A 17,913-nucleotide genomic window follows, 5' to 3' on the forward strand; every position below is an offset into this window, starting at 1 on the left:
ATTAATTAAATCTCAGTGTGACTTTGCAGATGTAATATGTTGGATGAACACAGAGAGATTCCATGTCTGCTTGCTCAATTTTGTATCTCCCAACTGTACTAAGTATAGTGCTTGACAAATGGAAAATATTCAGTTGATATGCTTTTCAGTAAATGAGGAGGGGGAAATGGAGAAATACATATGCATTTTTCATTTTATATATATAACTTCTAAACAAAATATTATATAAATAATTTTGTATCCAACTAACATTTTGTATCCAACTAACATTTTGTATCCACTCCTATTTTTAAGTTGTCCTGATGGTATTAACCATAGGATATGATCAGGAAATCATCAAAAACATAGGAACTATAACGGACAGTTATCAGATTTTTGTTTGGTTGATTTACATTGCTGTCTTGCATCCATTTCCTCTCTCTACCAGCATCCTGATTTCCTAGTACCCAGTGCATATCATCTTGATGGTCCAGTAACTCTAAATTCCTGTCTCCAACTACAGAAGCTCAGGAGGGCAAATAGAACCTACTTATCCTGCTCTGATAAAACCAGGAGGCAAGCAAGTGACCTGGGCATGGCCAACCCAATGGTCTTCCCTAGGACTTTGAGTAAGTGAAGAAAGGATGGAAAGAACACTAGAAATAACCTCCATGAAAGGCAGGAATTAAAAGGAAAGCATTTCCCAAGTGCAGTGAAATCACTCATCTTGAGTGGCACTGTTCTAACCACTTCTTTTTGCTGTTGTTCCTGTTGCTGCTGCTGTTGTTCTATCCACTTGTTCTATCCATCCGCTTGATTATTTCTCTTTATTATTTCTCCGTAGCTCCTTCTCACACGTATCCTACATTTCATTTTACTGCCATCTATACTTTAGGCATTCTCTACCTGTTTAGTGCCGCCATTTTTTTTAAGATTATTAAATATTCCCTTTGTCCCATCTAGCCCTCAAGCCCTGGTTAGGTTCAGAACCTAAGCTGCCTCCTCTCTCTTTTGAAATTCTAAGCAGTTGTAATTTCTCTGCCGCTTTCCCTTTCAAGTACTATATTTCAGAATTTCCCTTTTTCAGAGGGCTAATGATCGTCAGGCTGGGGCATAGCTGGGAATAAGCAAAGAGGGTGAACTGGGATCAGAAAAGCATTCTACACGCAGGAAGCGTAAGCTCTGGGCCAGATGGAACAGAGAACAGGTGGCCCAAGATAATCACATATATTCTTACTAATGCTTTTTTTAAAGCACCTAAAAGGTGGAAATGTATTGATATTTACTGATAGGATGATAATATGTGCTCATTTCAATAGCATGAGGGAAATATCTAATTACTTTTTTATCTAAGTAATCATATTGGTAGATGAAATAAATTTCCTTTTTTTAAATATTAATAAGAAACACTGTGTTCTATAATATGGAGAAGTTTCTAAATTCACATATTTCAAATATTCTTGTTCATTCACTGTCTGTAAAAGTGCACATTTCATTTGTAATTGAAACTTTTTTGGAGGCTCTTCCAAAGACAGGCAAACAGGATGGGTTTGAGTAGAGATGCAGTAAATAATTTTTTTTTTTTTTTAATGTTGACTATGTTCCAGAAGAAAGAAGGTATAATGCCTACCCCTGTAATGTCTGGCTGGTTTTGTCAGGATGATAATAAATCATTTCTGGATTTTCCATCTAAACCTTCTTCATTTCGCTCTTTCCACTCTGTTCTACTTTCGAGCTATAAAATTTTTGCTCTCTCCATTTTCCAGAATCAGGCCAACAATCACTCATGACAATTACTACCTTCCATGCCCATTCTCATCTCCAAGATATGGGAATAAGCCCATGATAGTAGCTCTCAACCCAGCTGTCCATCAAAATGCCTTGTAGAAGATCTGGAATACAGACTGCCCAAGAGTCATCCTAGAGGTTATAACTGCCAAAGGACCCTTGGCTCCCCAGATAATTCTGATAGATAGCCAGGGTTTAAAAAACACCAACACAGGAACATAAATTCTAGTTTCAGGGATATATTAGAATGCTAAATCAACATACCTTTACCTACCAATTATACTTTTCTTATAGAAACTCATACGTTTATAAAAAATAAAAAATTAATAAAAAAAAAAACCAACATCAAGATAGCTGCTGTTTGGAATAAGCCTTCTTTAAAATCACGGAGAAGTGGGGCACCTGGGTGGCTCAGTGGGTTAAAACCTCTGCCTTCAGCTTGGGTCATGGTCCCAGGGTCCTGGGATCGAGCCCCGCATCGGGCTCTCTGCTCAGCAGGGAGCCTGCTTCCTCCTCTCTTTCTGCCTGTCTCTCTGCCTACTTGTGATCGCCGCCTGTCAAATAAATAAATAAAATCTTTAAAAAAAAAAATCATGGAGAAGTTACTAATTCCTGGTACACAGAAGAATTCACTCAGCCTATCTCCAGGAATACCCTTTGTAGTCAGATATATATCTATATATATTATATATATATAGATATATATATATATATATCTATATATATATATATACCGACTGAGCTACCCAGGAGCCACTGACATCATTTCTGTGATTGATATATCAATCACAGAAATTATATATATATCTATATATATATAATATATCAATCACAGAAATTATATATATATCTATATATATCTATATATATAGATATATATATAATTTCTGTGATTGATATATCAATCACAGAAATGATGTCAGTGGCTCCTGGGTAGCTCAGTCGGTTAAGCATCTGACTCTTGACTTCAGCTCAGGTCCTGATCTCAGGGTCATGAGATAGAGCCCTGTGGAGAACTCCGCACTCAGCAGGCAGTCTGCTTCTCTCCCTCTTCCTCTCCCTCTGACTCTCCCCCAGCTCACATGCACGCTCTCTCTAAAATAAATAAATTAACTAAAAAGAGAAAGAAAGAAGGAAATGATGTTAGAAATGACAAATACAATTGAGACTGTGTTGGGAATATTATGCATGTGGGGGGCTGAAATGTTATAGTTCTCTAAGAGTTCTGTAAATTCTACCACGGAGATTTTTACAGCAAAACTTCCAGGTCTAATTAGCTACAATCACATTGCTCAATACCAGCCACCAACTATGTATGCCTATGGAGCACCTGAAATTAAAAAAATTTTAGATTTTCTGTTAATGTAAAATACACAAATTTCAAAGACTTCATGCCAAAAAAAAAGTAAAATATTTTTACATTTTTATGTTGAGTGTAAGCTGAGATAATAGTATTTGTAGATACTGTTTTAAATAAAATGTATTATTAAAATTAATTCACTAGTTTCCTTTTAATTTTACCAGTGTGGGCTATAGAAAATGCCAAGTTATGTATGCCGCTCACATTATATTTCTATTGGGTAACACTTTCCTATGTTTATTTCCACCGTGACACTTACCACAAGTGTCATCCTTTCCATAGGCTTCACCGTATCCTCTCTCACCCACACCTGATCTACCTCAAAGTAATTATTCTCCATGACCTGCATTATTCAACTTCTAAAGCCAAGCCTTCAAGTGGTACTCCACTTCTGAATATTCATCAACAACCTTTAATTCAACAACTTTTAAATTCAAGGTTTCCACATAGACTTCTTGTCTTCTGGGATCACAGAGAATAAGAATTCCTACTGAAAACAAAAAAACACAGACAAAAAAACCCAAACAAACCAAAAGCAGAACACCTCTGTTGAATATAAATTATAAAAGATAAATAAATATAAATATAAAATCAATATAAAATATAAATACAAATGAATATCGATTTTACACAAAAAAATCCTGTTCCAGCCACCATTTGGGCTATGGAACACACCTCTCTCCTCAGGGTCTAACCATGAAATACCGTACCTCCATAAGAAAGACTAATTTTTCATCAAGGGAGCTGAAGCCTAAAAAATGTCCTTGGGCTGAAGATCCCAGTTTTCCTTCAGTCCAGGGTTGGACAAGAAGTCAGACAAATGCTATGGCGCCCTAAGCCTCCTTCATGCTGCTGAACCCCTGCCACTCCGCCAGCATTTTCTTTGCCCATTTGGGAGGTGACTGATCCCGAATGTCTGACCCTACTGTAGACAGATCTGTAGATAACATCTCTAGATGTTATCCTGATACTCCTTGGCAATGCTCCATCCCTAGATGCGGTGACATTTCCCATAAAAAAGAGGGATGCTATAGGGCAGAGGGGTGAGATGTGCAGATCATAGCGTCAAACAAGACTTGGTTCAAGTCCCTTACTCTACCCTGTATTCTTTTTCTTACTTTAATCAAGTTGAAACATTGATTTCCTCATCTATAAAATGAGAGTAAAAAAATACACTTGGTGTACATTCTGCTAGCTGACTCCAAGACCCACTCACAACCACCACCCCCCACACTTTCTGCCATTGCAGTTGGAAACTTGATGCCCAGGTAACAATGTTTTCCAGTCTCTCTTGCAGCTGGATGTGGCCATGGGACCAGTGACCAGCAACAGGGTTATACACAGAAATGCTATATGTAACTACGTGTATGATGGCCTCTGCTTCCCTCCCAGGGCTTGGAATATGGAGGCGACACCGAGTCATCTTGGACCATGAAGACGGGAACCAGCTTAGAGATTACAAAGCCATCAAACAGAAAGTACTAAAGCCAATATAAACCTCTATAACTGTGGCTTTTATTACATTACCCTACATCCTGCCACTTCTTCACAGACTTACAGAAAAACACAGGCACATGCAAGAAGAAAGAGCCAAGCTAAATCCACTGATTAGAACGTGCGTGGTACATCCTGGCATGCAGAAATCTAGAGACTGGTACTGAGGAATCAAAATTTATGCAACAAATGCTCTGCGTGCCATGCTAACCTACTGGGATCCGGACTGCCTGGTCTGTACAGGTGGAAATCATGATGATGCTGCTAAGGGGGGGGACCAGCAGAGAACACATCTGCGCCCGCCCACGCTTCATTACTTCAGCCGGCAACCTCTCCAAAAGCTATCTGGTCATTAAATTCTGATGTCTTTCGTTTTGTTCAGTGATGAAGATAAGAGCAAGGACAGCAAGTTTTAATGACTTCTTTCTTGATAGGTACAGAATAAACAGTCTTTCCCATAGAGGCACAAGCTTGGAAGAAGAGCTTTCTCCCTCTAGAAGAGGAGCCAGCCATCTTGTATCAACCCGACGCTGAGTCTGGACACATTCCCCCGGCTTAGCTAGAATCCTTTCAAGAGTTCACGATGGGAACTAGCCCCCAACAAAAATGAAGGAAACTGAATGGGAATTTCTGCAGGAAAATTCTATCTAGTAAGGTATGCTCTCTGTAGTTATCTTACACTCCCAGCACAAGTGTCTAAACCTCTACAGAAACTGTCCTCTTCTGAAGAAGGGGGCATCAAGGTCTAAGGCCCCAGAGTGAGTTGCCGGCATGGTTTATGGATTAAGAGGCACCACCATATCCCATAAAGGGGGGCATCAACATTTCGTCCCCTATCTGTACCCCAGTGCTATGTCCCAAGATTGAACCCATTCCATCTCAGCACCCTGAGATAAGGCCAGATTCACTGCTCAGCAACCTTCACATATGAGATTATGGCCTGCATACCAATGGCCACACAGATCCTAAGTGTGTCCTCCATGTTCCATCCAGAGTCAGGACGCCTGTGTGGACACGCTGGAATGGAATGCCTGATGCCAGCTCCAGGATGCCCCGGTTAGATCACAAGTACAGCAACTGTCAGCGACTATGAAGATAATCAAGACTGAAGTCACACCTTTTGGTTCAGCAGAGGCCAGCAGCCCGAATTTTTGTCGGTGAGCTGCAAGGGTGTGACCCGGCATGTCATGTCTAATAACTCTCTTGTCTGAAGTCTGATGCGCTAAGAGATCTGGGCTGCTCATGTTAAAAGCTGGATTTCCAGTGCCTTCCATAGCTTCTCTATCTTCTTTAACTAGAGCAAACAAAACAAGGAGGTCAGAAGATCACTCTAAAGCAAAATATATTCCAATGACAAGCAGAAAATTCCTTCCAGTAAATTCTTGTGCAGAAAGACTCAAGTGTATCATCCTCAAATGTCACCAAAACAGAATTAGGTTAAAATTAACTCTTAAAAAAAAAAAAGAATAAATGATTAAAATAATTACAAATTGTACCCTGACAAGCAAGAGCAAAATTTCGCCCACAGCCATTTGTCTGTAATTAGTTAATTAATCCTTACACAAATTATGAGCAATAACTCATCAAGCAGGGCTCACCCATCAGAAATTCAGCCGACTTGGATTTCTTCTGCTTAGTTTGCTTCAGAGCCTTCTGCTGAAACTTCTGGAGGGAAATTGTTAAATGAATAAATTAGCTAAAGAATGAAGATCATCATTTATGATCCACAACTAACACAGTATTTTAAATATGGGATGGCATTGAAATGTCATTTAATTTACATCTCTCCTAAAGGGGTCAAACACTAATTGAACAACAGAAGTGGAAGAATTAAATAAAATAGGATAAGAAAAGTTAATACAAATGCCAAATGAAGGTCACATTAAAATACTTTGTTTTTATCATTTTTAATTAATGCAAAGGGCCCTCAACAAATTAAGAACACTAGAAAATTTGCACTGAGAGGCTTGCTACTACAGCATCGGCCTGTATTTGGAAGAAGCTGCAATGCCATTTCATTTCAGTAAAATAGAATTTTCATGGAGAAAACGTGCCCGTGCTAAGCATTTGTTCTTGCTTGTGTCCATATTTGCTTTAAACTGCGAAGTTCCAGCATGTGAACTAATTATTTATTTAAATCTACTCAGGGATAAAGATGACCCAAAATTGCAGTAAATTCAAAATAATATGAAGTGTCAAGGCTCATGCTTTTATGGGAATTGCAAAAATTTCATAAAATGCCACATCACTGAAAACCAGAATTCATTACATGACTGGAAAAGCCATTAATATTAGAATGCATAATAAATGTTCAAAAATGAAAATGAATAGCCAGAAATATTATTAGAGCTCTCAGACTCTTACAAGTTCCAAATGAATACTTGATAACTGTCAGACTAAATTTTAAAAATATCCACAGTAGAAATGTTCAAATTCAGATTATAAAATTTGGGTTAACCATAAACCAAAAAAGCAAGAAAGATAAAGCATGGAAAAATCAGCCAACCGCGGTTATGTGTAAAGATAACTCCATATCAGACAACTCATTAAGTATCTGATGACTGCGTTCAGAATAACAAAATGTCTTCTCCACTTTAAAACCCCTGTGTCACTGCCTTTAATAGATTTTCTGGAGTTTCTAATATTTCCCTTTTGAGTTAAAATGTTTATCATAAACCTGACCTCTTTCAAAAAATTCTTTCATTCTTCTTATAAATATCACAAAATAATTAAATTATAATATAACAGGTTGTATAAACAGCCTGGCATTATAAAAGCACATTAAAGATTTATGAACAAATAGGCCATGTTACTAACCAAAACACAGGGTCTATTTTTCTGAAAATCTCTTCTTTGAAACATAAAGTAAATAGTGTGCAATAGGTAAGAAAAAAAATATTTTGTATCACTATAAAAAATTAAGGAAAAAGATGTACTCCAGAGAGGAGACCAATAGGGTTAAAAATCATACCTCCCCCTAAAAAAAACAACTAAAATTTCTTTTAAAGAAAATGCATAACAAATCTTATTGAGAAAAATCCAATAATTTTCAAAGCTTTTTTTCTTGCTCTCAGGAATTCTGATTTTTTTTTACATCCATAGTTAAAGTAGAATGATGTACTCTGAGAAACTGCTCTATTTAAAAGATAAAAACAGCATTAAAACCTGATAAAAATCCTAAAACATATACTATTACACTTTTACATTAAAATGTATGCTTCAATAACAAGAGACAATACATTGTCCTAATTCACATCCTTCCTCAACTTTTAATATAAAGAAATTAGACTCTATTCATTACAAACTTGGTAAACTTAAAACACAGTCATTCGCAGTTGCAGTCAATGTTTCTGCATGTTATTAAGAGAGAGGTTGAGGTGTGATTGTTCTTTGCACAAACTTCATCAGAGGCAGCGGCAGACCTGAGTTTTTTTTGACATGGTTCAGTAATTCAAGCATTTCAACTCCTTTTAGATCCAGTTAAACATGCTTTTAAATAGATGGAGGTGGCCTGTTCATAGACCTCATTTCCTTACTCAGGACTTCCAATGAAATTGTGGACTTTCTCTCTAATGTTTAAAAAGGTCTCAGAGATATTTTCGCAGGTTCACATATTGAAAAGGCAGGCCAAGTCTGACTGTACACACCAGAGAGAAATTTTCCGAGAGGATTACCAAGCGATGGTTTGTGTTTTGTGACCTCTTTACTAGGAACACATGTGTAAGGGGAAATTGGCAGTGATTTCCCACTTCTCCACTTGGTCAATTTCTTTGCTGTTCTCTCTCTCTCTCTCCTTCACATATGAGCACCTTTCAAGGGTATAAACTGTGATTTCATGCACCTCTTCTCCACTGAGATTTTTCTCTTTCCTGATGAGATTTTATCTCCTCAGCTCAGGCAAGACATCCATTCCTTCATCCCTGGCCGCATGTGAGGTTGGCTTGTTTATGGAACTTATAATATTTTTAGTATGTTCGTATTACCTTACTAAATACCTATATAGTATTTGAAACATTAAGTTAAGAAACAAAATTTAATCATCAGTTTCTTCCTGTTTCCTGTTTATGTCTCCTTCCTCCTGAAGAGAAGCAACATGTTTAGAAATCTCCACTGAAACTACTCTGGATAGACTTGATGGCTCTTTCCCTTTACATTTCTATTTAATTGATATAATCTAACTCCAAATCAAATCGAAGCCAGCAGTGTCTGATAAGACATTTATTTTACATGTGTGCTTAAGTAGTGATAAATCAGGTCTTTTCAAAAAAACTTATTAAGGTTATGCAACTAAATACAGAAATGTGGTGTGAAAAAAAGCAAGTTAATACTTTGGGATTTGAATGGGGGGAGCTAGCTGCCTGGAATTAGTAAGAACTGACAGTGTTTTGGATGATATTTTCCTTTTCATTAAAAAGCAACAAATACCTTTTGATGCAACACGATCAACTTGAAACAAAAACAAAACAAAAAAAAAAAGATACAGTAGCAAACACGAACAACTACAGCAAATTCATTTATAACCTAAATGAGCTAAAACCCACGAAGTATCTTAAAAGGATGTGATTGTTGTCAGAAGGAATGGGGTCCCCCGGCTCCGCGCTCAGCTTGCACTCAAAGCCATGGCCGAGGGGCGCGGCGGGCGCGGCTCGGAGCCTGGTGGGCACAGACCAGCAAGAAAGTGAGTTCTGCATACTGCACAAATCAGGGCTCAGTTCAGGGCAGTCAGATTGCATCTGGGATCAACCGACTGTGCTTCATGAAACCGTCAGCCCTCATTTGTGTCTAGCTGTTTTCCCCTGTCCGGCTGTAAACAAGGCCGGCTGGGGGTTGTCGGCCTCCCCGCCCGCGCGCGGGGACACCTCACAGCCAGAGCTCGCCGGGGGCCTCCGCGCGCACGTCAGGGTTCCAGCTTCCCGACAGCCGATCCAGCGCACGCCTGGCAAGTCACAAAGCGAAGCCACTTCGGCGTGACCGAGTTAGGGCCTCCTTTCAGAAACATACCTTAGATGCTTCCACATTCTGGCATGGCCCGTCTCTTCTATGAAATTAATTGAGGTGTTCCTATAGGAGTAACTGTTTCATGTTTTTGTTTTCAACTGTTTTTGTTTTTGTTTGGTTTTGGGGGGGGTTGTTTGGGTTTTGTTTGTGGGTTTTTTTTTTTTATTGGTTTGGTTTGGTTTGGTTTTGGGGAGGGTTGGATTTTTTTTTTTTTTTTTTTTTTTCCTCAGCAGACTAGCTCAGTTGATTTATCCAGTTGGGGAGGAATGGGTGGTAGTGATAGTTTTAGTTGTTCCACTGCTCTGGGGCTTTGCTTGGATCAACCGAAAAAAAAAAAAAATGGCTAGAAATACTGTCAGTCTGGTCCACCTCCAGGAACCTAATCATGCCTGACTTGCTTGGAGGAGTGTAATGGTGGTAAACAGGAACAGGTATGTTGGCTTCTGTTCCCCTCCACTTCGGCCCTAGCATTGCCTTTACAATAAAGCAAAGGACTGTTTTGAAGGAACATCATCACAGTAATAAAAGAGGGTGGGGGGGGTGGTATTGAAGCCATTTTCCTTGGCAAGTGGCAGAAAGGTAATATTTAGTATTCACCACATTGAATTCTCCTAGCCAGCTGGTCGGTCCCTGTTAAGACTTTCATTTATGCAGCTTGAGCTGGAACCTTTTTTGTTCCCCCAGTCTATTACTTTGTCTGTTTAAGGGATAACAGCCAAAGTGAAACAGCTTGCAATTTGCACCTGTCTGCTCTAAGCATTCCATGTTAGATTATATAGGGAGCAAACTCTTCATTGCTAATGAGACCAAGACCAGGTGGGGCTGAATGCAGTTTTGTTTGGGGGGAGGCTTACAGGATATTTTAGTGGGGTTTTTCCCCCTTTCCTAAATAATCTGATTGGGACCTCCCTATTCTGGTTTTGAATTCCTAGACTAAAATAATACAAAGCAAAAAAAAAAAAAAAAAAAGTAGTTGAAGTTGTGTATTCTTTTTTTAAAAAGATTTTATTGGGGCACCTGGGTGACTCAGTGGGTTAAAGCCTCTGCCTTTGGCTCAGATCATGATCCCAGAATCCTGGGATCAAGCCCCACATGGGGCTCTCTGCTCAGCAGGGAGCCTGCTTCTCCCTCTCTCTGCCTGCCTCTCTGCCTACTTGTGATCTCTATCTGTCAAATAAATAAATAAAATCTTTAAAAAATAATAAAAAATAAAAAAGATTTTATTTATTTTCTTTGAGAGACAGAGCAGGAGCAGTTGGAGAGGCAAAGGCAGAGGGAGAAGCAGAGTACCTCCTGAGCAGGGAGCCCAATGTGGGGCTCGAATCTGGAGATCATGACCTGAGCAGAAGGCAGATGCTTAACCGACTGAGCCACCCAGGTGCCCCAAAGTTGTGTATTCTTCCAAGAAAAATTTAAATGTCATGTATGTAACTGAAAATTGAATCAACATTCAGTCTGAGCTGCCTCAGATGAGAAACAGAAGAATTAAATGCTGGGTTATATTCAAGTTGTTGTAAGCACAAATACCTAGAGAGAACTTTAATTTGTAAAACTGGCCATGAAAAAAAAAAAGTTGTTAAAATATTTTTGGCCATGACAGAAACAGGACAAGTTTCTGAAATGACCCCAAGGGCCGGAAAGTGAACCAGTGTTCTCTGCTTATATTACCTTTGAAAATGTTATTGACTGGATAGAAAATAAAAATTCAAGTGACTGAGTTCAAAATCATACACGGAGAGATGTATATGTGATATCATCATGTGAATCACAGAGACATTCTCCACAAACGCACAAGTGTCTGCACATGATTCTCTCCAACTTTTTCTGGAAGTACACCTGTGGGCTGCCATCTGTTTTTAAAGAATTTAAATTAAATTCACTGTGATGAAAGAACTTTAAAGCCTATGACATTTTCCCAAATCTTAAGCTTTCTTTTTTAAACATAATAGTAATTTTTAGATAATTTGCCAAAATATCCTTGAAGATTATCCAAAATTTAGTAAACAATAAATTTATATAAATACAAACATGTATATGTGTGTATATGTTTGTGTATATATACATACATATGGGATATATACTGAATATATAAACAGAATATATATTTATATATATATGAACAGAATACATATATATGTATGTAATTTTAATCAAAGGATTCAGGCTACATTTGGGTTCCAAAAATCTCTTACATCGGCACTTCCTGTGGAAATGACAACTGATAACGGTGCCAAGTTTAATGTCGTCAAGGTGATCACAAACGCGGTCTCACTGGTAACTTCTCAAGTTTCGACGGCTGTTGGCATACATCTCGCCCGACAGATAACACTCCAGCTCGTCAGGCTGGACCCTCTCACAGGACTCTCGGAGTCCTGCCAGCCACTGCCGAGTCTGGGTAGGTCAAAGGGTTGAGCCATGTGTAATTCAGAACAGAGGAGGTCCCACGGTCACTCCACAAAAACAATTACACTACTTATTTCGCTCTAGCCCTTGCCCCAAACTCACAAGCCTCACAGTTTCAGTGCGGCCAATCTAATTCTGCCCCTGGGCGATAAGCCACATGAAAATATGTGGTGCTGTGTTTATAAATCTAATCAAAACTAGAAACAGTGGACAGGCACAATGAGGTCCTACTATGGATCATGGGAATCCTTGGAAGTTCTGAAGGCACCTTTGTTTAACTTCTACAGACTCTCTTTTGCTGTTACATTGTCTGCTACACTCGTTAATCATCCTCTTTACTCGTGAGTGCTACAAAGGAGGCTAAATTTCTCCTCGCTTCTATACGTCTCGTCTGTGGATAATATTATGAAAAATAAAGCTTAAAAGGCCGCTTTTAAAGGGAAAAATCAAAGTGGGAACTACTGTTATATCCATCTTACCTCTCCATCCATGTTCTCGGCTCCTTGCCCTCGGCAATGCACAGATTTAAATAGAGTCCCTCTAAAAAAGAAAAATAATATTTAAAAACTGGAATAAATTGGTCTGGCCATAAGATAGATGAAGCAATTTGGGACCAGAGAGCTATGATGCTTCTTAATGGTCCCAAGAAGTCTCAGCGTCGAGTCAACAGGCTTGGATCTGGGGGCGTGTGTTTGCTGTGGCTCTTCTTTCCAGAGCCAGACTCCTGAAAACTGAGAGTCCGTGAATGTTCACAAAACGTTTTACTCGGAAAAGTTTAGCCTTGATCAAGACAACCTAAACTTCCTGTTTTATGCCCAAACGGTGACTAATTTAGATGGCAACAAAAGTATCATAAAAATTGGCTGTTGATGCTTTAGTTAGCTTGTCTACATTATGTCCTTAAAGATGGGATCCAGGTTTGCAACTGTCCTACATGGAGGATACCTGATAAATTCCACCAAAAATATATGCACTTAGGGACCAAATGGATTAAGTTCTGAGAACTTCACCCAGCAAAGAGATGTGATACATAAGTTCTCATGAAGGAGGTGTGTTTTTAGCGCTCTTAAAGCTCCTTGGATTTGGGGCATCTGGGTGGCTCAGTGGCTAACCCTCTGCCTACAGCTCAGGTCATGATCTCGGGGTCCTGGGATCCAGCCCTCCATCAGGCTCTCTGCTCAGCAGGGAGCCTGCTTCCCCCCCTCTCTCTGCCTGTCTCTCTGCCTACTTGTGATCGCTCTCTCTACCAAATAAATAAGTAAAATCTTAAAAAAAAAAAACCTTTTTGGATTTTGATTTTAATTAAAATACAGTTGTTACAAATAAAGAATGCAAACTTCAAAAACAAAAGGAAGCCACAATCCAAACAAACCAAAATTCAGATGCTCAGAATTGGCAGAACAACACAAAAGTTCTCTCCTGACGTGTATCGCGGTAGTCTGAACACTCCCAGGAAATTGTGCACCTCAAGAGTTGAGAAAACAGATGTACAATAAAAAGTAAGTGCGTGCGCACACACACACACACACAGCGCAAGCTTCAGGTTGCTGTTTTGAATTGCAAACGAGGATAAATTTAATGTTCAAACAGTCTGATAAAACAACCATCTGGAAACTGAAAAACAAAAACAACAACAATAACCAAAAAACCTCCTTAGAGCCATGTGATAAATCATCAAGTTTAATCTATAAGATATTATATTGGATATTATCTCAACTGATAAAATTCTACACAAGAACTCAGTCTGGGACCAGACGATTATAATAATGTGTGGGAATAATAATAAATGGGCATTTTTTCTAATGAGCAAGATAGGCCCAGCATTTATTAAAGGAACATTCACCAAAGGAGGCTTTTCAACTGGGAGTTTTTCCTTTTGAAATGGTTATCAGTATTTGGCAGTAAAACAAAGTACATCATATATGAATAATATATGTAACACTTTTTTTTTTTTAATTTGGAACTCTTAGTCGTCATTTTAAAAAGCCATTTCACCATGTGCGTATGAGCTCTTACATGGCTAACAATGCTGAAAAATGAAAGATTTTAATCCTTCTAATGTTAATTTTAAAACTCACTTTTTTCTGTATGAGTAACACTGAAGATTTGAAGATTATATAGCTTACTTCCTAAAAGAAAGGAAATGCATATAAAACTTTTTCAAAGGAAAAAAGTCTACATTAAAATGAGAAAATTTGAGCCAGTTAGCAAAAGTTGAGGTTTGACTTGCTTGTTTTTTGTTTTTGTTTTTGTTTTTGTTTTTTCCCATGGCATAGTGCCTCAAGAGTAATCTCAGGGCACATATTTCTGGGAATATATGTCAACTGCGAATCTATCTTCTTTGGGCTCCTTAAACTTGGTATTATTCTAATAGCTAATATCTGTAATTTGTCAAGTGACTCATGTTATTCTCATCATAAATTTATTCTGCAGACATAGAATCCGAAATGTATGAGCCACAGAACAAGGGTGTCACCACTCACATCAATATAGTGCTCAGAAAACTTTCTAGTAAAGCAGCCCACTTCTGTCCCTTCACAGAAGGCTGCATTTTAGACATCTTTAAGCACAGATACTTAGCATGCAATGTTAGTACAGTGAGACTCCATAAAATTATGAAATAAGGTCAGAATCCTTTCATTCTCTCATATAAAACAGGTAGCTAAATCTGGAAAGTGCTTTGATAGAACCGAGTGGTGTATCATTCATTCATTCATTCATTCCCTTATTTTACCAATTGGTGTATCATTTGAAAAGCTGTACAATTGTATATTTCCCTGTCTGACAAACAAAGGATATGATCTAGAATGCTTCCCTGCTTGGGAATCTCTGGTAGCTTAGAGCAGGCATTATTTGCAACAGAAAGCCCTAATTTCCATGTATCTACAAGCTGGAATTTGGGAGTCAGATCCCTTCCAGTTGGGTCAGATCCCTTGCAAACTGTAGAATAGGGGCAAGGAAGAATGATCTGCCCGCTCTGAGCCAGGGGACTCTCAGGGAGCGTGTGACCAGGCTGTGGGACATAACAAAGATACAGACAAGGTGTCATTGCTGATCTAAATGACTGACTCACAAATGTGTGTGCCTGGTGCAATTTCTAGGAATTTAATTCGAAGGCCTGCAAAGGAGGAAGGAATCATTAAAAAGTAAAAAATGACCCTTCAGTTGCTGAGAGCAATGGCAAGGATGGTAGACGGAGGCACAGGGATGAAACAAGTTACAGGGACCAGTGGTGCCAAATCGGTGAGAAAGATGCACAGGCAGCAGAGTGGACTTTGAGAAACAGGCGGGATTCAAATCTAAATAGAAAAGGAGAGCTAGCAGAGCCCTATGCACACAGAATGGCAACAGAAGTGAGAATGAGCTTGCAGAACAATGAGCAGACTCTCGGCAAATAATAATTTGGTGAGCAGCCACCACACCACTTAAAAAACTGATAGTTTGGGGCACCTGGGAAACTCAATTTGGTTAGGCATCCGCCTCCAGCTCGGGTCACGGTCTCGGAGTGGTGGGATGGAGTCCCTCGTGGGGCTCACTGCTCAAGGGGGAGCCTGCTTCTCCCTCTCCCTCTGGACTGCTCTCTTGATCTCTCTCACTCTCTCTCAAGCAAATAAATAATAATAAAAAAAAAACTTTCAAAATAAAAACTGGTCACTTGTGGAACCGGCAAAATACAGAGGCAATTAGAGAACTGATGTATTTGCTGAACTGTCTGGTGTCTTACATTATCAAGAAAGTCCCCAAATAGCTTCCTTTTCAGAAGGAAAGGAAACTAAGTAACACTTATAAATCCTGTACATGTACCAGAAGCCTTGGGTTGAGCCTTTTAAGAACACTGGATTTAATGAACTGGTGGATACCATAACAAAATTGTCACCATGGCTACAAATTGGGACCATGATGTGGCATGTTAGTTGAAATGCAAGTGGACTATCATAGGAGTGGTGTCTTTAAGGACAGTCTCAAAGTCGCAAGCAGGTCAGTAATTCCAATATCACCTCCTTACCAGTAAACTGTTGACCACGTTCTGTTGAGCTTAGGGTAATCATCACTCTAATTTGTATAGTCACTTTTTTTGGTTGGTTTGTTTTAAGGCAGATTTGAAAATGGCTTTCCCCGAAATTGTTGACCTTGTATTGCAAATTAAATCCTGACATTGCCAAATCTCTGACAACTGGTTCACTGCTTCCAGAGAAGAGAATTAACATGGCTACAGCTGTCATTTCATTGCATTTTTCTTCTCAAGCAGACCAGCAAGGGCAAAGATGGTGTGAGACAGAGGTTGCAAGCCAGATTCTGTCTGCAAACATGTTTTGTTGTTGTTGTTGTGTTTTGTTTTGTTTTACCTCCACAGTGATTTAAAACATATTGAGCCTATATTTTAAAATAAGAAAATTAGTGCTAAAAATCCAACTTCTGGCTTCTCTTGGAAAATTAAAAAATTTGGCAAGCTAGGGTCAACTTCCATGGTGAGCTAGAACCATACTCCCTAGGCATTGCTCTCCTGATCTCCAGTTCCAATTCTTATGCTGCAAACCACAAACCAAAATGTAAGCTCCACAAGGACAGAGTTTATTTAACTCATTGCCACACCCTCAGAGCCTAGAACAGAGCCTGGCAAGCAGGGTTGCTTGATCAATATTTAATGTTGAATGACACTATCTCAGGGGTGACAGGTAACTTTCATGACTGGCTTGAAGAAAACAGGCATGTCCAGGAACCGTCACAATGCATGTCTCACTTAAAAAAAAAAGAAATGCAGGTCAAATAAATTCTGCCAGTCCTCAGGCAGAAAGGGAAAGTACCCACATATTCTGCTTGCACTGCTGTTTTTCTTATAAAGAAATATTTCTCAGCATCCCTGCCACTATCAAAAGTAGGGCCACAGTGTCAGGGAAAATGAGAGTGAACACAGACCCAGCACATTTCACTCATTTATATTTCTTGGCCTGGCCCCTACAGGCATCTGAATTTGAAACCTCTGCGAGAGAGATGGGAGTAGGTCTCATACCCCCGTAACAAACTGTTCTACCATAGTCTTCCCTCAGTCTGCTCAGTAGGTTCTACACTACAGCTTACATCTACATTCGAGAATAAATAGAAAGAGGAATTTAAAACCTACCACGGAAAGTCACTAGTTAAACCTAACACACTATCTCTTTAAATAAACAGTCAGTATCACAGTGTTCCATGGACGTGTATTTGCAGCTCAAAAAGCATTGGTGCAGATTTCTTGCACATGGGGAATGTGCCTAACCTCTGAAAGTCTCCAATTCCTCTGCATAATGGTTGGCAAAATTTAAAGATTATGTCTGTCAGACTTCCAGCTTCCACTTAGTGTATAGAAAGCCAGACAGGTATTGTTTCCATACATACAGAAAAATATACCCTGATTGTCTGCAAATTCACAACTTTTATTAAACCCGCCAGAGAGCTGAAGTCATGGCATAATCAACTAACCCAAAATCTGGGGCAAGTTAGGTGCTCCTAAGGAGTGAGGGGATGCATTGCCTTGCTCACTGAAGCAGACATAGGCCCCCATAGAAGCTAGTAAAAAGTCAGCTACAAATTGCTAACAAATCTCTAAAGTCTGAATGCGATCTAGTGTGAGAATATAGAACTTGAGGGAGCTTCAAACACACGGAGAGGGGTACCTGCGTAGCTCAGCTATTGAAGCAACCTACTCTTGGTTTCTGTTGCAGGTCATGATCTCAGGGTGGTGAGATCGAGCCCCAAATCTGGCTCCCTGCTCAGTGTGAAGTCTGCTTAAGATTCTCTCTCTCTCTCCCCTCCCCCAACTACCACCATTCATGCCAGTTCTTTCTGTCTCTAAAATAAGTAAATAAAATCTTAAACACACACGCACAACGGTAATTCACACTCATTCACAA

General features: G+C 39.2%; 1 protein-coding gene across 1 annotated transcript in view; it reads right to left on the bottom strand.

The window, feature by feature from the left end:
* The window catches only part of LOC101675906, a gene marked incomplete at its 5' end in the record, with an annotated part of 303,240 nt that extends 296,948 nt beyond the window's left edge, over nt 1-6,292 (bottom strand). The window contains 2 exons of the mRNA XM_004753752.2: nt 5,739-5,915; nt 6,220-6,292. Coding sequence (XP_004753809.2) covers nt 5,739-5,915; nt 6,220-6,292 — 250 coding nt within the window. The remainder of the gene's footprint in view (nt 1-5,738; nt 5,916-6,219) is intronic.
* Nucleotides 6,293-17,913: the final 11,621 nt, after the last annotated feature.

This window comes from Mustela putorius, unplaced genomic scaffold (assembly GCF_011764305.1).
Source record: "Mustela putorius furo isolate JIRA1106 unplaced genomic scaffold, ASM1176430v1.1 tig00003870_pilon_pilon_pilon, whole genome shotgun sequence".
Lineage (NCBI taxonomy): Eukaryota > Metazoa > Chordata > Mammalia > Carnivora > Mustelidae > Mustela > Mustela putorius.